The sequence below is a fragment of the Eschscholzia californica genome, unplaced genomic scaffold (genome assembly GCF_041429995.1).
Source record: "Eschscholzia californica isolate CP2 unplaced genomic scaffold, dmEscCali1.0.p SCAF_6, whole genome shotgun sequence".
In the NCBI taxonomy this organism is placed as follows: Eukaryota; Viridiplantae; Streptophyta; class Magnoliopsida; order Ranunculales; family Papaveraceae; genus Eschscholzia; species Eschscholzia californica.
This window is the reverse complement of record NW_028238483.1, coordinates 33,986,582-34,011,838: the sequence shown is the minus strand read 5'-3', so window position 1 is coordinate 34,011,838 and position 25,257 is coordinate 33,986,582. Positions and strand designations below refer to the sequence as shown.

General features: G+C 35.3%; 2 protein-coding genes across 3 annotated transcripts; both read left to right on the top strand.

The window, feature by feature from the left end:
• Positions 1–572: 572 nt before the first annotated feature.
• Positions 573–18,832, top strand: LOC147533917 (structural maintenance of chromosomes protein 6B-like). 2 transcript variants are annotated; one of them, XM_086647084.1, is made up of 29 exons: positions 573–817; positions 864–1,006; positions 1,138–1,243; positions 1,377–1,510; positions 2,794–2,849; positions 4,587–4,673; positions 4,899–5,219; positions 6,981–7,100; positions 7,746–7,880; positions 9,773–9,849; positions 9,945–10,020; positions 10,859–10,933; positions 11,337–11,441; positions 12,380–12,549; positions 12,631–12,733; positions 12,833–12,945; positions 13,103–13,307; positions 15,496–15,627; positions 15,725–15,839; positions 15,937–16,022; positions 16,106–16,201; positions 16,286–16,422; positions 16,523–16,625; positions 16,957–17,036; positions 17,193–17,271; positions 17,409–17,466; positions 17,608–17,705; positions 17,804–17,898; positions 18,597–18,832. In XM_086647084.1, exons 2-29 carry the CDS (start codon positions 940–942, stop codon positions 18,652–18,654), a joined length of 3,087 nt encoding a protein of 1,028 aa, XP_086503210.1. In that variant the 5' UTR covers positions 573–817; positions 864–939; the 3' UTR covers positions 18,655–18,832. The 2 variants fall into 2 exon arrangements, with proteins under 2 accessions (XP_086503210.1, XP_086503209.1); XM_086647083.1 differs by having other exon boundaries at positions 703–1,006.
• Positions 18,833–21,690: 2,858 nt separating this feature from the next.
• LOC147533916 (cyclin-U2-1-like) lies at positions 21,691–22,790 on the top strand. The gene is made up of 2 exons (XM_086648224.1): positions 21,691–22,138; positions 22,481–22,790. Exons 1-2 carry the CDS (start codon positions 21,705–21,707, stop codon positions 22,761–22,763), a joined length of 717 nt encoding a protein of 238 aa, XP_086504350.1. The 5' UTR covers positions 21,691–21,704; the 3' UTR covers positions 22,764–22,790.
• Positions 22,791–25,257: the final 2,467 nt, after the last annotated feature.

Genomic DNA, 25,257 nt, shown 5'->3' with positions numbered 1-25,257 from the left:
GATTGGGTCTGGAGAAAGTAGTTGTAAGAATTATGGTCTAAGTGCAAATTTAGTTTTGGGCGAAAACAAGAGATCGCCCAATGTTGTCTATCATCGAGCAATTTTGGACTAGTTAGAATACCTACCGACCACAAATCCTTCGAGGAAGGTATCACCTTCTCGACGTCCCCTTCAACTCAAACGAAGGGGGTTCTGAAGAAAGGAAAACATCCGTTCGCCAGAAATGAAAGAACGAGAAAGAGAGAGAGAAATAGATAGAGATAAAAATAGCGAGAGACATAGGGACCGACAAAGATATTAGTGAGTGAGAAAGGGGAACAACAAAGAGTGAGATAAAGAAATGTAGGAGATAAAGGGAGAGAACGGGCATGAAAGATAAAGAGAAGGAGAAAGACGAAGAGAGGATATCACTGTATCAAAGATGTGGGAGTGGTGGTCGGTGGTCAGAAATGATGTTGGTGGCCTAACGGGCAAATGCGGTGATTGTGAAAGTGACGAGAAGATAAAGAGTACGAGACAAAATTCAGTAAACTTTTGGGTTAAAATTGTAAATGTCGTGCAAAGTCAATCTTGATAGGTCTCTACGAACCCGGAGACTGACGGAGTTACGGTGCCCGAAAGAATCGACAATTTTTTTAACAGGAGGTTGAGATTCGCCATGAAGGGCTTTCGCGCGGTTTATGTCTCTCACTTCTACTTACTTTCCCGCCACTAGTCCAAACGAAGTAGAGTAGCCTCTCCCAGTAGAAGACACTATCCTTCATCCATCTAGGTTTCCCATCCTTTCTAGCATATCCTCGATCTCCAGTTCATCCTCGTTTCGCCATCTCTAGAAACCCTAGAATTAAAATGGACGATTCTAGGGTTTCTTCAAACCCCATCTCAACTTCCCACCGACCATTAGCAGGGATTGTAACGAAGATCCATGTAGAAAATTTCATGTGTCACAGTAGCATGGATATTGAACTAGGTGAATCTGTTAATTTTATTACTGGTCAGAATGGAAGTAAGTTTTATCTAACTTTCTAACACTTCTCTTCCCCTATATATATTTTTTTTCTCAATCATATCTCATATAGATAAATCTCTTGTGAAACCTATTTAGCATATCAGTTTATTTTCCCTGAAATTTTGCAGGTGGAAAGAGCGCCATTCTGACTGCCTTATGTATTGCATTTGGTTGTCGAGCTAAAGGCACACAAAGGGCTTCAACATTGAAGGATTTTATAAAGACGGGTTGTAGGTTCGAGTTTTATACCCTTGTATTCTCGAGAGAGAAGGATCAAATCGTATTAGCTTCTTTTTGATAAAGAAGAAGCTTTTAAATAGACCAAAATTTGCATGTTTAGGTTGGTAATCGCTACGATTTTTTGCAGTTATGCTCTTGTTCGTGTGGAAATTAGAAATCAAGGAGAAGAGGCTTTTAAGCCAGATACCTATGGTGACGCTATAATTGTTGAACGTAGAATTTCAGAATCTGGAGGCGCTATTACCTTAAAAGATTGCCAAGGTTGAATTTTTGCCTTCGCATGCGACAGTATTGATATATGTCTATGCGCATTTGATATTTCTCTCGCTATTTATTACCTTTTTGTATTTCTCTAGGGGACATAATTTCTAGTTATATCTCTGCTTCTCCATTTTGATACATTTATTCGAAGTTCAAACAAATAAATCTATTTAAATTCTACATGTACTTCAGAAATTCCAATTCCTGTGTTGTTGGTCTACTCCATAATTGTGTTCATACTATCTCTGTTACTGCATTTGAATTTTGTCGACGCCGTTGTATCATCACAAGCGAAGTGCTTATGAAATCACACTTGGCATTTGTACAAGGGTTGCCTTACAGGATGATACTTTAACCTCCGCCCATTGATTAGGACATTTGTGAGGGAGTAGGTGTTGATATTGATGCTTGAATGAATCAAAGTTTTTATACTTTTAGTGCATAGGTAGTTTAAAAGCAAGTTTTTATACTTCATCCACTAGGCATGCAATTTTCAAAAAATCCACTAGGCATGCAATTTTAGCATATAAGCATTACATTTCTGTAGTAGTCGTTTAATATTAGGTTCTAGTTTGATTTTAAATTGATACTGGGAGCTAGTGTAGCTAGTAATTTTTTTTGTATGTGATACTGGCTAAAGGTTATTGATTACATGTACAATTCCAGGTCTTCTTAGTCTTAATTTAAAACTTGATTGGAGATGTATCTCCTCCCTGTGCCCCTTCATGACGATTGAGGATGTATTAAGCGCATGATGCAAGTTCTGTGTTGTAATTCTTGTTTGTAGTGCTGTAGCTTCAGCACGAGAGTTCCCATCGTTTTGTAGAGATAGATTTGACAAGTGTTATTCTTATTTCATCTATTACGACAAAACATACTATCGAGTCTTTTGTATAAATCTGTCATAATATTATTACTTGGTGCTCGTATAGCATCATGTTAGAAACACGGTATGAATTACTTGACTGGTGATCAATAAAAGGCAGTTGCTGTGTTTCCATAGAACTGTCTTTGATTGAGAAATATGAAGCTATTGCGTTGAAATCCTTTTCTCTTTATCGGAAGAGAACAATTCGATTTCATATCACAATTGCATCAGTTTCTTGGTCTCACTGTGATACTAACATATGCTTGCTTGAACAGTGAACACTTGAAGTTCTTAACGTCTTTGTACATGATTCCGTTGAACTTGTTCTTTTATCTGTTCATCATTACTTCAACTTTCATAATGTCACTGTTTAATCTAAGTAGTTTTCGTGGCTTACATACTTGTTCTTCTGCAGGTAAAAAAGTTTCAAGTCGGAGAGATGATCTTCTGGAGCTTGTAGATCATTTTAATGTGAGTGGTTCACTATCTACTTCTTGCCTGATGCTCAATATATCATCATATGTAATTGTTTTGTAATGCTGAAGCAGATTCGTGTTCGTTTTATTGCCTAAGAAAGATTAGACCATATTGTAAATGTCACATGATCCATTTGGCTAATTAAGAACAACCTTTAAGTTTCTCCCATCACTAGAATCATTTATTGCAGATACTTCAGTGGTACATCCTTCCGCTAAGTTCTTTTGACCAAGTAGCTGGTGCTTGGACTTTTTCTGGCCCGCTTGAGGGTGGTAGTAAAATTAGCCTAGTTCAGCAAGCCTGGTTTGGGTCGACATATTGAAGGGTTCGAGTTGCTAGTGTGATGGACTACTTAGGGACACGAAGTTGGCATAATTAAAATTAAAGCTATAGCCTAGTTCAGCAAGCCTGGTTTGGGCCGACATACTGAAGGGTTCGAGTTGCTAGCGTGATGGACCACTTAGGGACACGAAGTTGGCATAATTAAAGTTGGTGTTGCATTTCACATCTATACCAAGGGAAGACGCATTTTTGACCTTAAATCTAATCATGGAAAAATGCAATTTTTGCTGAATAAGGGGACCATACTTGTTATACCATTAGAGGCTTAAGTAGATGATTGAGGATATTTTGTGGTTGAATCTTGGAAGTCAGTGCCTTCACGTGCATTTGTGATTGTTCAATGAGTGACTGTTAGGATTTGCGAGGCTGTGCATTATGTTAAAACTCTTCCTAATTAGACTGAATTAATTTTTATCCTCCTCATCCTTCTAGTTTATCTTCTTTTTCTTTTTGAAAAATTTTAATGAATGCTGAAAATAACTGTACACGTTCCCAGGGCGTTGTGTTTCTAGGAGATTTGAGGATATACATACGGGATCTGCACACCATTAATAGAATATGTTTTTGCCGATTAACTCGTACTGTTGAAATTACAAGCGAATAGGACTATGTAATTGCAATAGTTTGGAGCATTTTAAAAGCCGGAAGTATTGTTATATTTAAGGGTCACTGATTTTTTCGCATGCTAGAACTGATATTGTTAAAGTGACTAAATTCCATTGGACCAGAGGACAGAGTTGGGCAAATTCATTGTCTTATTCAGTTATGTGGGTTACTGGGACACAATTATTTTTTTTTTGGGTAAGGGCGGAGGGTTTGTCCTCCGGTCTTAGGGTCTGATCCCCAATGTTGGAATCAGGATCTTTTGCTTTGTACAGCTTTTCTCTTCAATATATTTTTTCAGATTTTCATTTTTTAAACAATACATATTAATGTAGGTTTAAAGACAGTATTAACTATGAGCTAAAAGAAAGGTAAGATTCAAATGATCTTAGCAAGTTGTACTGATGTAGTTCTGTAGGTATTACTGTAGTTGTGTACAATGTAGATAACACCATCGTAGCCCTATAAAACGAGCCTTTAAGAGTTTGATGATGCATTTACCCTTTCAGAGGAGAAATTGCTTTCTGTTTGCTGTATTGAGGTCCACGGTTTCGGTGAAGATATTTCATTTAAACGTAAATGCACAGAATTGATGAAAACTTATTTAACAAGCTTGAATTTTTATTTCCCTATGCATGTTATGTTTTTCTGCATTCTTGCACTTTAGTTTGGTATTTATCTGCAAAGTGCAATATCTCCATTCTATCTTAGTGTCTCTCTGATCCCAGGTATTTTCTCTAGTATCTTGTATATTCAAAGTTCAATGACATGCTCCTCTTTTTGCAGATTGATGTTGAAAATCCGTGCGTAATAATGAGTCAAGACAAAAGCAGAGAATTCTTACATTCTGGAAATGACAAAGAGAAATTTAAGGTGACCGTCTTTTGTATTCTATGAGGTTTAGGTCCTTTTGTAGTGTTGGGGTTTTAGTTCAGGAGTGCTTATTGGCCTTTCTACATTTGTAGTTTCTGTCATGGAGAAGAGGTTCTTTTTGTTTACTGATTTGGTAGCTAGGTCTGTACTCGACAGACAGTTGCTTTATACATGTCTAAAATTTATCAAGTTAATTGTGGACTACTTTACGTAATTGTTGTGCAGTTCTTTTTCAAGGCTACACTTCTTCATCAAGTAAATGAACTACTACAAAATATTAGGCATCTGCTGGATGACGCTAATGCGCAAGTTGATGGGCTGGAGTCTACAATAAGACCCGTCGTAAAGGAACTGAATGAACTGAAAGCAAAGATCAAAAGCATGGAACACGTTGAGGAGATCTCTCAGCAGATACAACAATTAAAAAAGAAACTAGCATGGTCATGGGTATATGATGTTGACAAGCAAATCACGGAACAAGCTTCCAGGATAGAAAAGTTAAAAGAACGTATACCTACATGTCAAGGCAGAATTGATCGGCAGTTGGTAAATGCAATACTTCCTTGTTCCTTCCAAGACTTGATTCTTACTTTGTGCCCTCAACATGTCGATTGAAGTTTATGTTTTTTCAACTGCTTACTGGATGCTGTTTAATTGATTCTTGTTAAATGGCTGAACATTAGGTTCTCTTTTGTGGTAAGGCTTCAGCGAAATTGATGTAAACTCGTCTGAGGTAGCTTTAATGGAGGTTTACTCCGTTATAGTACATAGCAGGTCTTCCTAACAAATTCATAAAATCTAAGTCCCAACTTAAAGAAAACAAATTCATAATTTGGCATCTATCTGGTCCTCTAGGAGTAACACTTGTGACTTGTGTATTATCGCCCCTATGTGGTTAACTTTGTTTCGTGTTTAGTCCTTTATGCTTTAGTTTTTTCTATTTCTGTAATGGTCTGAACATTGTAAACGTTTTTATTCTACGTCATCTTGCGTTCAAAAAAACAAAACTTAAAGAAAACATATCTTCATCGAGCAATAAGTCTCAGTTGTATGTTCGCAGGTAAATCCATGAAAAAGACGTCAAAACATACTAAGGCTCTCTTAGAATTGCTACCCACGATATCTAGCAAATTTGAGACTTCTTGTAGGCATAAGATAAGTAAGTAGTTTAGTTTAGTCATGGTTAGCACATCTTAGCTGAAGTGGTTCAAAGAACTGCTAAGCCAGTAACATATATGGAGAAAGATAAACTAGAGGAGAAAAAGTGTAGATCAGAATCATATTATATTCGCTTGGCTTCTCATGTTTATATTTAGGATTTCTGACAAATTTAGGATTTCTACCAGGTGTATATTTTGGCAACACCGTTAATCTGCCATGCCTCCAAGGGGCTATTTATTTTGGCGCGCCACCTCCCTGATTCATCGCCTTTCACATGACCGCATTAAAGTTTGATATTGGTCATTCATATAACTATATTCTACTGTATCTACTAATGTATCATTATCTTTTAATTTAATTGACTAGTTTATTATGCATTCTATAATGTGTACATGAAACAGCCATACTTTATAATATCAGCTGTTATATAACCATATATCCATATAGGCGCCTTGCCCTACTCATCCCGATTCCTCTGCTCTGCCCCGCTTTCTGCGCTTGATAACCTTTCGAGTCAACTATATAACCTCAATATTCTAAAATGACATAAATTGTTTTAAAGGTTATCCTGATGTTGTAAACAATCTGGCTGTAAGGCTTGATAGATGTTTTTCTCAGTTCCAAGTTATATCCTTCCTATAACTGATAAGTTCCTACCGGGAAAGGTCAATGGTAAAAGCAGAGAGTATATGCTACTTCTATGTGTCTTTTTTTTTTTTTGCATATTTTGGTTTATAATCAGAATCTTGTAGGCTGTAGAAATTCGCAACAATTTTATGAGCATTTGATTTATTGTTTTTGGGTCATGATTGCATCTTCTATGTTTGCAGTTAAGCCGTTCCGTGCAAGTATGCAATATTAATATAGCTTTACTTCTATGCAACTTATCTTCTTGGTGATGTCTAGTATCACTGGCTTCATTTTGTTCTTCCATGGATTTCTGCAACCTGTGTGCATACATGTTTTGGTGAAGGATTTTGTGTTCGAAATCATTAATGAATAATGTTTTCATAGTCATTATCTGTATTGTCAAATAGTGCTTTTTGTACTTTCCTTTAATTTCAGATTTCCTGTCAATTAATATTTGAGGTTCACTTCTATTGGTATTTTGGTAGGCTGAATACCTGTGCTACATCTGTTTTACAGGGTAAGGTCGAGGAATTGAACCAACGTTTGAGGGAGAAGAAAAGTCAAATTGCGAGTATGATGGAGAAGACATCAGAGTTTCGAAGAATGAAAGATGAATTACGTCAAGATCTTGCCTTGGTATGTTGGAGCACTTTGTCTGGAAAGACGAGTAAGAGATATTTAGGAGAGGATGATTTTATCTACTTGTCGTACAAATTGAAGTTCCTCATGTGTTTTAAATAGTAGTTCTTCGGGCCCCTCAATGATCATGAAGAACTCCAATCTTCTTTGCAATGCCTCGAGGCTGTAAATTTCCACCAAAATTAGGTTGGAAGAAGATGTAGAGTGGAAACATTGATTTAAAAATAACATACTACTACAAATGTGATGGAAACTTAGAAGATATCAAAGGAACTATATTCGCTTGGTCTAGGATTGCTATAGAATTCAAGGATGTTTCTTTTTTTGATATGGTTGTTAATTGGGACACTTGGGTAATGTAACAAGTTTCCCAAGTCCTCATCTTTTCTTTCTCGCTGTATATTCTTTCTTCTTCCTTATATTCAATCTAATCTTTCAAAAAAAAACTTAGAACTATGCAATGGAAGCAACATTTAAATACTATGACGTTTCTTTTATTCAATCTAGCATCCATCCATGCATGTAATTGATTAGGTTGGTGAGCTTACATCTGTTTTTTATACATCTTATTTCTATTGTGTTTTTACTCCAATTTTTTTTTCTTATGTAGTTCCATTGACTATTATTTTTCTTTTTTCTCAGGCTACAAAAGAGAGGCTCGAGCTTGATGAAGAACATAAGCGCAAAACTAGTTTTCTCCAGAAGTTGCTCAAGCGTGTTAGATCGCTTGAGAATCAAATCTATGATTTTCAACAGCAGCACGTAAAAAATACTCAGGTTCTTATTTCCAACTTGCTAGCTGCTCAGTAAATGTTCACCAAGGAGCTATATTTAAATGGATCTTCTCTAATGACCTGTTAATTTGCTTTGCATGAGTTTGTTTTACAAGCTTCTTTTTTATTATAAATTTTTCTACATATAACCTACGCTTCTATCCATGTCTAATTTTCTGTCATGTTGGATAATATTTCCCAAAATATAGTTTAGGATATCGAAAGAAATTCAGGTAGGGATGACAGTGTTGACGATAACCATCTGATAGCTACAAGATCATTGTGACAAATCACAAAACATTGTCCTTCATTACTCATTCCCACGTATAACTTTTTATGACTTCTGTGCAGCTTCAGATTTTGCTTCTTTGTATTTGTCTCCTTGTCTTAAAGTTGCTGATGTCGTAGTAGGATAGTTGGTGGTTTCCATCTCCGAGACACTTTGTCGCTTTTTTCTTGCTTGGGTCGTCAGTGGTTTCTTTTCTAATACAAGATGAGTTTGACTTCAGTGTTACTGGCTCAGATAGAAGTGCACTATGAGTTTCCCTTCATTGATAACTCATCTTTCCTCTATTCTTCAACGTGTTATTTTCCATTCTCCCTATTCATTATTATTCAAAAATTCTCCCTCTTCATTGAGAATCATGTACATGTGCCGGTGGAACATTCATGAGAGGTTTACTTTAATTAAACTTATATAAATACTCAATTGAGTTCTTTCATGCTATCAACTTTTTCCAGAAAAAACTACAATCATGGTAAAAATTACAATACTCTGTTCCTCGTACGAATAACTCCATAGTAAAGTCTCGGTAGCATACTAAATGTGGTTCTGATGTGAACTCGTATGGGGAGGCAAATACAGAGGTTTAGGCAATAACTTAAATTTTATCTAAAATAATCCACTTCACTGAAAAAATATCGAAGTGTTCTTCAAAATGTCTTAAAATAAATATTCAGCAAAATATATCCTCAAAAATAAATCGTGTGCATTGCAGTTTATCAGGAAGGTTTTAGTGGTTGACTCAGTAAAACAGAATAAACGGCTTCTTCTTATCCACCTGATTTCTTACTTTAGTAATAACTGCCGAACTCTTGAATGGTTTCAAGGGTGATGTAGCACACGATGCAGCCTAATTGGATAAATGAAGTCCCAACAACCAGGGAATCATGAACTATACCAAAAACTCATGCCTAAGGTTTTGGACCTCTATTCATGTGTTCATCCGTATATTAAAGTTGGCTACTATTGCTCCAACACTTAGGTTTTTAATAGATGAATCAGGTCATTCGCTCATTAATTCATGTTCGCTGGGACTACTTTGGAGTGTTTTCCAAAGCCATCTCTATGAGGATCATCGATTCTGTTCATACCTTCAGTTGTGCCGCATTTGGATTTTGGTTTGAGTTAAGGGTTTCTACCAAAATTTATCTGTAAATATGTTTTGTTTGTTGACAAAATTGAAACGCTTCTGCTCTTCTGGCTATTTACTCGTTAGCGCCGGTTATTTTCATATTAATTTGTGAAGAAATGAATCAATGATGTCTAAATGGAGGAACGACTATGTGATACCTTTTCAAGTGTAAAAACTTTAAATGTCATGGGCTTCCAACATTTATGATGCACTTGATAAAGCTTTATTTTGTTTTAGCTTTTACTATACTTCCTGTCCTTTTATGGCAAAAGAATAAAATACTCATTTCCATTTATTTCTCTATATATAAGCATCCATCTTGGCTACTAGCACATCTTTGAACTGCAAAAATTAATTATGTGATGGACTTCAGATTTGGATTCTCCATTTTGTTGTATGCAGCTACCGTTAGATTATTGATATTCTTCTAAATCAGTTCAATATGGTATTAGTTTACGTTTCTTATAATGTTTTACTACAGGCTGAAGAATCTGAAATAGAGGAACAATTATTGGGACTCCAAGGTGAGGTTGACGCAGCTACTTCTTGTCTTACAAGGTCTGCCCCATTATCTGTGTTTGCTTGTCCAGCTTTACACTTAGCTGCCAGAAAGGATACCTATCAATATATTAGTAAGTATTCTACTTTTGTAGGTTGAAGGAAGAGGAGAATGTCCTAGCTGAAGAGCTATCAATGGCAGTAAACGCCATTAAACAGATTGCGTCAGAGGTATTATATGATTGAAATATGTAATATTAAATTAGTAATTTAATAAGCAAACACAATTATTAATGTAGCAAAGCCGAAGAGCGCCAAAACTAAGATTAAGAACATCAAAATAAGCTAAATAAAAGGAAATAACCAACAATAGTGGAAGAAAAAAGGAAAAATACAAGGAAATATGCAACCTGGGATTATCTTTTATTCGAAAGTGCTAAACTCCCACTGATAGGGTACGGGGTCACCTTAGGTGCCTTCCGAAAATACTTGCTTTAGTAAATAGGGCATGATTGTAGCATGCAAAAACTATGGATATTTATTTTGTTTGGAGGGTAGCTACGTGTTTTATTTGTACATGGGAACCATTTGGAGGATGTTATCAGTAATATACTGCAGAAAATGAATGGTTAATTTAAAAGAGGAGGTAAATCAGTTCTTTATGTACTACTTGTGGCAAGAATTTAAAAATCAAAGCACAATTATTTTCAAGAATTTAAAAATCAAAGCACAATTATTTTTAGAGAGCATTAGCCACATACTTAAACCCTAATATAGTTGTCCGGCAAATGCAGTAAAATTTGAGGACGAAAATGAAATTAAAAGAATAAGTTTTTAGAAGGCATGAATCTTTACTCTGTCAAGATTCTGGTATTTCTTAGTTCTTCTCTAGATCATCATAGCGCTCGTTATTTACCTGCAAGATTTATGAAGTTAATAAATAACTACAATTCTTTCGGAGTTCATGACATTGTTTTCTTCTGTTCCGAGTTTTATATGTACATTTTACTTGGAAAATTTGTAGTTCAAGATTGTATTTAGCAATGGCATTATGCTTCGATGTCTCTAGGTTCAAGATGGTGAAAGAAGGCATGCTGAGATTGTTTCCCATATACGTGATCTGAATCAGCACCGAACTAACAAGGTTTGAGTTCACTGTACTAGATACCCATGTTACTGTAGTTGAAAGCACTAGACTATTTCTGGCACTTATAGGTATAAATTATGATTAACTGGTTCATTTGTAAGACGGTGGTATAGCTGCTCGGTATTTACCTGCAAAACCAAACATTATTTTAAGCATATTATTATATGTATGTAGTCAGGTAAGAGCCTCCAATTTTTTTTTTTTCTGAAAATTTGTATGAATGTATTTTATCAAGAAGTGGGCATCTTATTTTCTGAGGAGTACCTGGACAACTTTTGAGAAAACACTGGATAGTGAAATTTATCAGTTGCTAATGACACAATAAGCTTGTAGTTTCTTCTATGACTATCCTAACTTCTACTTTTGTCGTTGAATATTTTAAACGTCCGTTCTTTGTTAGGTGACTGCTTTTGGGGGAGATAGAGTAATTAATCTTTTACGTGCAATTGAAAGGCACCATAGAAGATTCAGAATGCCTCCTATCGGCCCCATTGGGGCTCACGTGGTGAGTAGTTGATGCAGACATTTGCATGCGTTTTCCAGATAGATGAGATGATCAGTTTGCTTGAATTGCACAATATTTTATTAATGCTGGCGTGACATACTTTCTTTCATTACCTTTGTTCGTTTTCTTTTGTTTTTTCTAGTTAAGTTCTCAGGTTCTCCATTGAATCACTCAAACTTCTATTCACATAATCTTCCAAACAAAAATTGTCATGGCTGCATATCTCATATTACCATTTTTTACTATTAGAATATTCATGGCTCTGATGTTTCACCTTGGCTTGGGAGATAAGAGAATCTTACAATTTCAATTTATTCCAATCCATATATTGTTTCATAGTGCATGTTGGTCTTAAATCTTTCTCCTGGGCAATGAACTGAGTCAGTTTGCCGTAATAAAAGTCTATGCAGTTTACCTACTAAAGCCAGTTCCTGTGATTTGGGTTTGAATTTTCTATTTCATCCTAAGGAATGAAATTTCGGTTTCGGTGGGCATGGAAATGGAAACATTTCGGTCGTTTCGGCCAAAATATTTTGAAATTTAATTCCTTGATCAGACATTGTTAAAAGAAAGTCGCTAAATTTCGGTACACATGGAAATGGAATATTTCGGTAATTTTGGCCGAAATATTTTGAACTTTAACTCCTCATTTCATCCTACTAGTTTGTGTTCGTTGTGGAGTATATCAATTGGTGCTTGAATGGTGAATATTGGTTAGTGGAGTCTTGCAAGTTTCTAGAATCTTCATTGGACATCTTAAGTTGCTAGTTTACACTAAGAGCAGAAAATATTTCTACAGCAGTACAAGTACTACTTTGTTTCCTGTTATTAGATCAATTTTACTGTAAAATGATATCTGGGTAGTAAAAATGCAGGAATATAATGTTTTAGTTAATAGCTAGCACGTCTTCAATGATATCTCAATCCTTATAATGCAGAACCTTGTTGATGGGGATACCTGGGCTTTGGCAGTGGAAAATGCTATAGGGAAATTGCTAAATGCTTTTATTGTCACGGATCATAAAGATTCTCTCCTTTTACGATCATGCGCTAAAGAAGCTAACTACCACTATCTTCAGATTATCATTTATGATTTTTCTAGACCTAGGTAAGTTCTAAATGGTTCAGAGTTTAAAATGCATTGATTTCCGCTTGACATTGCTAGTTAATAACTGAATCTGTTTTGTAGGTTGAATATTCCGAATCACATGCTTCCCCAAACTAGGCACCCTACAACACTTTCTGTTCTACAATCAGATAATCCTACTGTAATGAATGTGTTGGTGGATATGGTATTTAGCTGGGTTTAGCCTTTTAGGAAATCCTTCTATAGCCGGTGTCCCTATATTGTTTGACTAATTAGCTTAGCATTGTGCGTGCAATTTTTGCAGGGTCATGCTGAGAGGCAAGTGCTCGTTAGCAATTACGAAGTTGGGAAGCAGGTTGCATTTGAGCAAAGGGTTTCAAACCTTAAGGAGGTTTATACATCAGAGGGGTTTAGAATGTAAGATATGGAATTTAACTTTTATTTGTTGTAATATAGCAATTGTACTCAATTGTTGTGCACTTGTGCATAGGTAGCAAGTGTAGCTAGCACATGCTGCTTGATTGTAAAAATAAGTGAAGACTCTACTAACACAAATTGCTTCTTTGCCTTTCAGGTTTTCTCGTTTGTCAGTTCAGACCGTACTTCCTCCAAACAAGAGGATAAGATCTGGCCGGTTATGTGCTTCATTTGATGATCAAATTGTGAACTTTGAGAAGGATGCATCAGTGATGCAGGAGGAAATCAGACAAGCTCGGGTCAGGAAAAGAGCTGCAGACGAAAACATTCAGGATCTTCAGGGGAAACTACAAAGTATAAAAGTAATAATTTTGTCATTCATGTTACTATATAAACTTCTTGAAAGAGTTTTCAATAATGATTGGTTTAGTACGGCTGGAGATGAAGTAAGATTTATCTACCCCTGCTTGGTCAACTTCTTCAATTAGTTGATAATGCAACCGGGTAAGATAACTGATAGCAGCAGATGTCTTAACTTATTTGAAAGCCAAGTAGCGTATCTTCCTCAAAACTCGAGTGTATAGTCTGCAACAGAGATAGGACATTGTTACCTTTCATCTTTATTTAACTGCTTATTATTGAGATCTATCTAGTTATCGAAGTAGATAAGTTTGTTATAATAGATTAAGTTCATAGGAGACTACATCAGGATACTCTAGTCCATGAGGGGGTTTAATAGTCTTCTGCTATATGCATCTTTAGCTCTATAGTTTTGCATGTCAATATGTCATAGTTTTAGTACTTTTGGAGCTTCAGTCTGCGGTAAGCTACCTGTCATGTGTAGTTCTCTTTTATTATATGTACTAGGTAACTCCGTTGCAGTAGAACCATTTTACAACTTATTGACTAGTAAGTAACCATAGAGGGCATGATACCTTTGTCGATTTTTTGTCATGTCGATACATATTAGCACCAGGCTTGTGGATCTGGCACTTGCGGGTACTGTGACATTTACGAATAATACTATATGTTGTTTCATTTGTCTCTTTAAACTCTGGTGGATTGGCCTTTTTCTCTTTGGAGACAAGAAAACAATTTCGGAAAAATAAGATTCTTCGTTGATAGCCTCCTTCAAGGGAAAGAAAATTTATCCTTCACTTTACAATTTCCCCAAATGGGGAAAAATATGACTCAATTTCCCCGATTTTCTTTCTGCCACAGATTAAATGTTTCTCTGAGAATTTTTTTTCTTGAGGGCATGAGGTAATGAAGATCCTTTCAAGGGCTTTCCCCACATTAGAGCTTCTTTTGTTTATTTATTATATTCACTTTTTCTTTTGTCTGATTAGTTGTTGCTTATTTGTGTTAGGCTTCATTTTTCTTTGTTTATTTACTGTGAGGAGAGCTTTAAGATCTCATAAATTAAGTTTAGGTTATCTGCTCTTTGAGTTTTGGTATGTTTTGGAATCTTTGGTAAATTTAGCTGTATAAAGAGTTGCTACTCCAAATTTTAGCTTAGAGTTTACTTTGTTAGTTGTTTTGGTGAATAGATTAATTTATTGATCTCTTGAGATGATGTTTCATTTATTTAAAGATCATAAATCTCTAGTGATGCTTCTACTGTCACATTGACATCAAATTTGGTGTTGGAGTGAGCAATCCTCTAGTAAGATTGTCATACCTAGGAAACCCTGTGGACAGTGATCTGTATTAGTCTGTAGTTACATTAATTAAGTGTTTGGAAAATTTGGAAAACTCCAGTTGTGGATCTATGTGGAGCCTCGCCAAGTGTTTGAAAGAGATGGCAGTAGACCCTCAATGAGTAGGTTGACGAGGCTGACTTCCATTGCCTATCCCTTAGCCTTCCAGTATTATTAATCTTGCAGTTGCAGCAAAAAAGAGTTTTTTTTAGTTTGAGTTACCTCCTATACTCCTTGAATATTAACAAGAAAAAGAAGAGGGACCAAGCCTTAAAGAGAATGATGACATGTCATTTGAATGGAATCCCGTGGAAGTTTAAAGGCAACAAGTCGTTAAGCGTACGTAGAAGAGCTGTTCTTGCATATGCTATGATCTGGTGCCAGTATTCTTTCGCTGTTACATCTCCTGTCCCAGAACTGATAGAACCCACTAACGTTGATAGTGACAATACTGTTAAACTGTACTAACATGTTTGGTTTCGTGTAATATGTATAAGGTTTTAAACCTAAAACACATCATTTTGATGGACATACAAAGGATCCTATTTAGAGTTCCTTCCACTCACAGACTAACAATCCGGCACTCATACATTGAAGTCATAGGAATTGCGGCGAAAGAATCAAGTTTTAAGTTCGACCTTTAAAAATAATTACAAGGGCAAAGTTTGGGGAAAAGTTTGTGTTGAAAGAGGGGAATGCTGCAATATATTTAAGGGCATTCCCATGTTATATATTTTGTTTACTTGTTTTGTTTTCTGTTATTGCTACTTGTATTTAATTTACTCGTTGCTTTGTTGGATTGTGATTAGATACTACTTTTCTTTAACTATCTTTTTGTTGTTTCTATTAGAAACGACGTCTAAACACAGAGAGGGATTTAGAGTCAAAGCAATTAGCCATGCGGGATCTGAAGAATTCTTTTGCTGCCGAGGCTAATTCGTCTCCTACATCTAATGTGGATGAGCTCCGTGAAGAAACCATGGTTTTCCTTTTTTGCTTCTAACCCCAGTTTCTTTCAGATATGTTCCATTATTTTGGTCTTCATAATTAACAGTTCTCCTTTTATGATTATCACCTAGAAAATCCAAGAGGAAATAGATGAAAAGAAATTGTTTTTGGAGGAGTTGGAAGTGAGAATTAAGGATTCAGAAGTAAAAGCCAACAACTTAAAACGATCATTTGAGAATCTATGTGGTACGTTAGTTGGTTATTTTTTCTCAATGCATTGAGATTATGTCAGTTATATCTATTTATGTTTATAAAATTTCCACGTGTATGTTGGGATAATTAGAGTCAGCAAAAGGAGATGTTGATGCCTTCGAGAAAGCTGAGCGAGAGCTGGTGACCGCTGAAGGAGATCTCTCTTCTGCACAAACGGTATTTGCTGCAAGGTTATTGCGAATGTTTAGTATTATTACTTGATGTCATTGATATCTAATATGCAAAATTTCCCATGCCAGGAGAAATCTCATTATGAAGGGCTCATGCAGAATAAGGTTCTTCCTGATATCAAAGAAGCAGAAACACAATATCAGGAACTTCAGCTTAACCGTCAGGTCTACACCACTTTTAATTATTTATCGAGTGTACAAGCATAAACCTTCACTGTCTGTCTTCTATATATTTGCTAAAACGTGCAGGAGAGCTGTAAGAAGGCATCCATTATCTGCCCTGAGAGTGAAGTGGAAGCTTTGGGAGGGGTCATAGGTAATACTCCTGAGCAACTTAGCGCACAATTAAACAGACTAAATCAAAGACATCAACAAGAGTCCCAGCGGTAATCTCCTGTGCAAATTCTGAAACCTTATATAAGTGTTGACTTGTTGTTTGATGTACTTGATGATATTAAGTTTATGGAAGGGATGTTTACTTTTCAGGTACTCAGAATCAATAGAGGACCTAAGAGCGTTATATGAGAAGAAAGAGCGCAAAATTCTGAGAAAGCAACGAACATATGAAGCATATCGCGACAAGTTGAATGTGACTTCTTCTCTTTTTCTCATCTTTTCTTTAGCTATTGAATTGTTGATATTGGTCGGTTTATATAAAAAGAATGATTAACAATCGTTAAACAGAGACATTTTTTTATTGTCAACTTTAATCTGAAATTAGTCTTGTAGCTTGAATGAATCAATGATTGACATACTCATGTACAACACTAAAATGATAAAACCTGCTAACTACACCTGAAAAACGAAACAATAACTATAAGTTCCCTCTTTTTTTTGTTTTCCTTTTGAAACAGTTATTGTTATTTGTTACTTACATTATCTAAAGGTTTCAGTTATTGTAAAAATGCTCCATTATGCAGGCGTGTCAGAAAGCACTAGATTTACGTTGGAGTAAATTCCAGAGGAATGCTAGCCTTTTGAAGCGTCAGTTGACTTGGCAGTATGTACATTTCTTCTTTAAGTAGATATTGAACCAGTAACTTACCCTATATGGTGGTCTATATTTGGACTATGTTTCTTTACAAAATTTTGTTTTTATTTCCTTCATTTTATTTGCAATTTGCATTTCCTCATCTAAGTATTGCATTTCTACTAGATTCAATGGGCATTTGAGGAAAAAGGGAATCAGTGGGCACATTAAAATCAGTTATGAAGAAAAAACCCTTTCGGTGGAAGTAAGTTAACTTGTTCTAAAAGATATATCATATTTTCCGACTTATCAGCACATGTATTAGTGAGTTTCGAAATTTTGGAAGTACTTCCTCCCTTCGTCATCCCGACTAATTGTTGATTTCCTTCTTATATTTTGAAGATAAAGATGCCACAGGATGCATCCAGCAAAACCGTTCGTGATACTAGAGGCCTTTCAGGTTTTTAATAACATTTTCCTTGTTAATTTAATCAGTAACACAACAATTCCTCAATACAATTCCATGTGCGAGGAAATATAGTTTCATGATATTCGGTTTCTTTATGAAGTTGTGTACATAACTTCGGTGTTCCTCTTTTAGGTGGGGAACGTTCTTTCTCTACTTTATGCTTTGCATTAGCTCTACATGAAATGACAGAGGCTCCATTTAGAGCTATGGATGAGTTTGATGTGTTTATGGTATGGTTTCTGTAAATACATCGTTTATCAGTTATGATGATAATTGTTACATTGATCATTAGTTTGAGTTGTTCATGGCCCACCCATTTGTGTTTCAGGACGCTGTTAGTCGGAAGATAAGCTTGGACACTCTGGTGGATTTTGCAGTGAGACAAGGTTCTCAGTGGATATTCATCACACCTCATGATATCAGGTTATCCTTGTAACCATGCAACCTTACACACACACTGACATACACACGCACAAGTACTGCTGATATGTCTTGACTGCATCTTTATTGTAGCCAGCTTATTTGTGTATCTACATTCATTACTTCATTTGACGGTCTAGACGACAAATTTAATTTAGTCTTACGTTTGGGATTGCACTTTTATATGGATAGACATACTCGTTTTTCATAATTCTTATATGAAGGTATTTGGTAAAAGAGAAAGCTAACTATTTTCACAATAGATTTTGAGAAGCAACTCATAGAAATGAGATACGAATAAGGACTAAACTAATTTCTTTTCTATTGAGAAAGAAAAGCTTTCTATCCCAACTTTTCCTTTGTGAAGAAGGATCTACCAAATTTTTATAGGCTTCAGCTTTGTATGCAAGGTCGGGCTTGCACAGTTTTTTTTCCAATGTGAACTTTGCACAAATTCGCTCATGTTGGGTTAGATTTGCTCTGGTTTGCCCAGTTCTGTACAGGAGCACAAGGCTGAAAAATATCTGACATGTCTTTATTACCAAGACAGATGAAATATGAAATCAGTGGGACCAAATTCTTCCATATATATATATATATATATATATATATATATATATATGCATGTAAATTACATAAAATATATATTTGTCATTTCGAAGATTGAATAACAGCGTTTGTTGGTTGTGGTGTGAATTCAGCATGGTGAAATCAACTGACAGAGTTAAGAAGCAGCAGATGGCAGCCCCTCGATCTTGATTTCTGAAGGTTGTGGGTTTTTGCTTCTACCAAACGGTTCTCAATGTAAAGCAATCTAATTAAAATATTCTGATCTTTTGTTTAATGGGTAATTTAGTTTAACCTAACTATGACTGATAGTTGTGAACAAAGTGATTTAGATTTATATATATATGGAAGGATTTTATTATCGAAGAAATTTTTGGGTTTTGTTCTGTGGAAGTTTTAGAGTTGTATGAGCAGACAATGTTTTTAGAAACCTACCTAAAGTCTTACTTTTCTGAGTGAGAAGGATATTACCGATTTACTGGTACACGCCACATTAAGAACATAAGATTAAGCTGATGGCGTGGGGTCTTGCCCGGCCTGTTTATCTGCCTCTAGCAGCTTTAACCACCACGGCACCACCACCACAATCAATCAACCCCATCACCATCATTAGTCCACACCATCTTCTTTATCTCTTATCTTCACACTTTCCTATCTCTACTCTTTTTCTGCAGTGCGCTTTTGCTGTCAACGTCCCTTTTTTTTTTCTTACAACCCCACTACAGAACCCCCTCCAAACCGTATAGGGTTAGCAGCCGTGGCATTCTGCAGCATATCTTCCTCAGCTTATCTCCTACGCTTGCTCGAGCAGTGGGTTGTGATAGTTATGGTTATGTCCTTTTGATATGGAACACGGTCATGACGGAATTTCAGATGCACTCCTGCCTCTTAAGTCCCCATGGCCCCAAAAGACCAACAATCTTGTGATTTTTGGAAACTTAACCAATTTGGGTAAAACAAACTTTGACGCAGATGAAAAACCAAGAAAATGATAGAATGTCCAAAACTTAAAAATTTCGAAAACTTACGAGAATAATTGAAACACTAAAATTTTATCAATAAACTAAATGAACTAAACAGCTACTAGATCTCTTTCATATTGTGTAGGGTTTTTCTAAACCTAAACCAAAAGACCATCAAGCCTAGATGTCGACCCACATGGCATCATGTTTACACCCCTTCCCTGCCTCGAGGCGAAGTGGGCTCAAGGTGTCAAGGCGGCTATGCAGACCACCCTCCACAATCTCGAGTTCACCTCTTTTTTCGCCTCTGGATCAGTGCAGGGTTTAATGTGAAACTCTCGTGTCGGCCCCCATATCAGGGTTCAAGTGGTAAAGTTCTGTCGAGTTGAATACATAATGAGAGAATTCTCTCTTCCCTATAAGAAGAATGCTCTCTAATTTAGAGAGGCTAGAGATAAATTTCCTCACTCACCATAACAACTGCTAAGAGACAGCATGGGACTCAGAGTCTGATAGTCATTTTACGCGATTCAAACCATGAATCTTAATTTAAACTTACTCTGTACCTTACCCAAATGAACTCAGAGTCGGCCAAAATAAAGTTTAACACAAGTTGCACACCAGAATAAGAGTTAGATAGAAATGAACATAATAAAATCAGACACAAATCAATTCAGATATCGAATATGGTCTTAAATTTGAATTTTAAGAAAATATACTCAACAATTGGAGAGACAGTCTCCTCCACTATTACGGAGAATAGAAAAATCCCCTCCCGGATAGAGAAGATCGTGAGTTTATTTTTCTAATTTGTTTTCTTCATTTTAGTGGTGTTAAAAAGATTTATGACAATTTTAATTAATTTCTTTCTAGTTATCTTTGTGGGGCAGTAAAAGTGTAACTAAGTAATCTTATAGAGCATTCTTTAATCTTTACTTCAATTGATCATAAATGATTTGGTCATATGCTTCTTCATGCATGAGAATTTGTGAATGTGAATGAGTTAAAATGCTAGGAACCGACACAATGAAATGCCCTAGTAACTTCTACACACCGTACTGCCATAATTGCGTTTGATATTTCCATATCATGATCCTACTTCAATTTTATATTAGATTGTTTTTGTTTTTTTAATTCATTTAGATATGAAATCTCGAATAAAAAAAAAAAATATGGATATCTCATTTCGCCCCATAGCTTGTGACCAATTTAGTTTCTCCCCTACTTCTTGTAAATTTAGATTTGCCCCTCCCAAAAAATAGACCGTCCATTGATTATTGAAAGGAAAATGGTTGTATATACCAAAATAATTTGGCCCAATAGATAAAAAAAACTACTAGAATATCAATATGTCATTTGCGATGAACTAATATTGTCTAACGATAGTTTACACGAAATAATTTGACCTAATGACAAAAAAACCCAAAAAATTTGTCCACCCACGTTGATGAATACTGTAATATTTTGTTTCATATTCACAAACATATCCTTATCTATATAAACGAGTAATTTAAAAAATTTTTGTTTTCATTTCCCCTCAACCAAAAACAACGTGTCTATCTCTCTCCCTCGTACTGCCATTGTTGATTTATAAATGAGAAATCGTCTCTTCTTTATAAGGCAAAAACTGCTTCTTCCCTGTATACTGCTCTTACGAAATTTATTCGTAAAAAACTCTATATACGGTAATATGGACGATTAACACGACTCTCTCTTTCTTCTTTTTTATTTACACAAGTTCATATAAAGATGTCAAAAACTGATCGACAAAATTGTGAACAATTTAGGTGAACCACTTCAAATGATATGCGAAATTTATAAGAATAACAACTCTGGAAAATCACACACACACACACACTTGAGTATAACTAGATAAAAATGATAAAAATGATAATTTGGGGACAACAAAATATATATTTGTAACAGAGTTTAGATGAAATCCTAATAAAAGAGGACTAGTTTAAAATTTATGAAAAATATGAAGTCAAAGAAGAAGTTGGTCACGGAAAAGGACCAAAAGAACATCCCTAACAAATACATAATCTCATAAAAAAATTAGTAAGAGGTTTGATCATTGGTTGGATCCTCCATAAATGAAAAAGCAAGTGGACGACAATATCTTCTTATGAATTGATTCTGCTTTTTCTTCCAAACACACTTTCATATAGTCCAAAATTGCTCCCACCCTCTTATCACTACTCATCACTTATTTATTCACAAAGTGATTGAAAGATTATACTCTCCCTCTTCCCCTCTCTCTCTCTCTCTCTCTCTCTCTCTATGGGCTATAGCAGAACAAAAATGGGTTCATCCACCACCAGTCCAATTTCACCAAGAAAGTTAAGATCAGATCTCTATTCATTCTCAAACCAAGAAGAAGATTATCCAAACACACCCTTAGTAATATCAGTTCTTGCATCTCTTTTAGAAAGAACAGTGGCAAGAAATGAAAGAGTTACTAGAAAATGTATGTCTTCTAGGAAAGATGATCGGTTGGGAGTTTTCTATTGCAATCAAATACCAGATATAACAATTCAATCTTTCCTCGAAAGAATTTTTCGTTACACTCATGTTGCACCTTCAATTTATGTAGTTGCTTATATCTACATCGATCGCTTTTGTGAAATTCAATCTGATTTTCGAATTACAACTCCGACTGTTCATAGATTTTTGATCACAACTATCATGGTAGCTTCCAAATTTGTAGAGGATAAGTAAGTATATACATATATCCTTAATAAATTTTAATTTTTTAATTTTAAATTTTTTTATTTGTAGTTTCTATAGTTGAAAAGTGGTAGATGCTACAAAATATACCTACCCAAGACCTGAATAAGAATCAACTGTCAATCCAAACTGAAAGTCTATAAAGACAAACTTAGATAGTTGACTTTGAAAATTGAGACAGCTGATTTTGTACTAGGTTCACTTCTCCGTCCTTTAATTTATGATAAACTCAGTTTTAATCTAAATGAATTTTACTTAAATTTCTAATAGTAAGATTTAACATATTAACTAATCATGTATTTTGGTTGATTTTTTTTGTTGTTGTGCAGAAACTATAGGAATTCTTACTTTGCAAAGATTGGAGGATTAACAACAAAAGAAATGAACAAGTTAGAAATTGAATTTTTATTTTTGATGGGTTTTAAGTTGCATGTAAATATGAGTGTTTTTGAGAGTTATTGTGGTCATTTAGAGAGAGAAGTAAGCATTGGAGGAGGGTATCAAATAGAGAGGACTCTTTGGTTTATGTGTGGTGAATCACAAATGAAATCAGATCTAGAGAGAGAAAACAAATTAAACAATTTTATAAGCTCAAATGTAGTTACACAATAAATAAATAAAGCCTTTAATGTTTTCACATTTTTTTGTCGGTTAGGATGTCAATTGTCAACTCACATGTAATTGAATAAGCTTATTGATATTGTTGGATGCAGTTGTTGGAGTTTATGTTCATGCGTTATCAGTTCACATTTTTTAATAAAATTTCAAAATTTTAAAGAATTTAATAAAATTTCGCAAGCCCTTAAAATTTTAGGACTACTTAATAGAATTTTGAAATTTCAAATATTTTTGATAGAGTTTTATATCGAAGTTTTTCAAATCAATGACTGAAGTTACAATAAAATCGACTGTCTTTTCAACTTAGATACTGCTCTAAGCTTACTGATGAACTTATTTCTCTGGGAGTTAGTTATGATGGAGCTGTTGGAATTGGTGGAAGTAAATGTTCTTCAGTTTTACCCGATCAAGTTATTCAAAATGTTTTAGAGCCTGCAATTGAACATAAACAAATATACCGGAGAATTTTAAGAGGTGGGCAACATGTATGGGTTTTTTTGCAACTTGTGAGGACGGGATTGATGTACGTAAATATTCCATGAAATTGTCGAAAGAGATACTGTTTGTTTTTGAGAATCAGATCAGTGATGGTGAAGAAGTGAATGGTCGAAGGAGGTAATTTAGTGGGAGATTGTAAAGATGAAGATGGTGGTGTAGGTTGTTGACATGGTGGAGAAGAAGACACATGGGCTTGGGTTGGAGTTATTGATACAGTGGGGGTATTGCTGCCAAAATTCAAGCGTGTGGTAGGCACATGTACCACTAACTAATAAATGACATAAAAACAAACAAATGGAATTTCAACAAAAAAACAAATGGAGGCTAAGCTAAACACATAAAATCAAACAAATCGCTTTCCACTGACTAAACTGACTGCTCCATCCGAAGGTTGAGATCTCCAAATTGCAGTTCATCTACTTGAGAGACCCGAGCAATCGACTTAATCTCTCTCCTTTACAGTCAGCTAGCAAGTTTATTCAGAGTTTAAGGCGAAGAACTAATTCTTCTTCAGACTAGATAGATAATTGGGAGTTTTTTTTTTCTCCCTTTCTGCTTGATTTGGCAAAGATAGAGCTTCTTTTGATAAAATTGCACACATATTTCTGTTCTAATGAGGCTTTTATATAACGACTCCTAGAGTCAAAATCCTAATCAAATTGGGTTTCCTTGAAAGACTACAAAAATGAAAAGACTTAGAATCCTATTCTGAATTTTGATTCCCAGATGGGAGTTTTGTCCTATCTGGAACATCCCTTTTAATATGGCCGGCCAAGGCAACCGCTTTAGTGGGCTGGGCCTGGCTGACCATCACACGAGCGACCCCCTTTTACATGTCAGACCTCACATGGGTATTAGAGAAGAATCAACAAGAGAGAGAAAGAAAGAGGTTGGGTAGGAGAGAGGGAGAGAATGAGATGAAGAGTAGGAGGTAAAAATCGAAAAAATTATTTTTTAAGTTCAAAATATGCCCTATAAATCACATCTAGTAGACCAAAACCCCCGAAGATCTTTTTTATGCGCTAAAGCACGGCCTTGAGTATTGAAGTATATTGAAGAAAAGGAAGATATCTAGAAGATATCTCCCCAAGATAGAAAGAAATACATAATATAGCAATTATAATTTTAATTGTTTCCTCTTTGTAATATTTCCTTATTTATTATTTCTCTACAAACCCTATTGTAATCTCTATAAATATGTATCCCATTCAATCAATGAAAGCACCTTTGCTAGTTATATTTCTTGTGTCTCTATCAATTTAACATGGTATTAGAGCCAAATTAATATTTCCGGGATTTTTTGTTGGTAATAATTACTTCGTTACTTCGGTTTTATTCTTCCAAGGAGCTCTACGGATTCTTATTATCGTTATATTTTGATCATCCCAACTCCATCTTCAAAGGTCAGTTTTCATAAAAATTCAATTTTTTTCGAATTTTTTTTCGAATTTTTTTGTTATTTTTTTGCTAATTTTTAGGTTAGAATTAATAATTCTGTTCCAATTCTAGGTTAGAATTGTTTCTGTTCCGATTTAAGGTTAAAACTAGTTCTGTTTCGTTCTGGGTTTTCTTCACAAAACCAGAACAGACATAATCCGGTTCCATATAAATCCGAAATAGAGAAAACCTAATATATTAGGATACCAGAACCAAATTAAACCTGGTTTTTTTTTCAATACCAGAGGATATCTTAAATCCGGAACAACATCTATTCAGTTCCAGATCGGAACCAAAACTTATTTTTGGTTCCCGACTTCATCTTCTCCGGCGATCAAACTTAGAGTTTGAATCTCCTGTCGGAAATCTGCCCGTGTCGGAAACACCACCACACCTGGACCATCTTCTCGTCGGAAAATAACCACGACCACCTAGGGTCGTCCACCAAATCCATTACAAATTTGGCCGAAAGCGGCAGTTCCAGAGAGCTTTCTCTCTCTACGAATTCTCCATATTTACTTACTGTTGGTGGACGAAATCAATCGATTTCAAC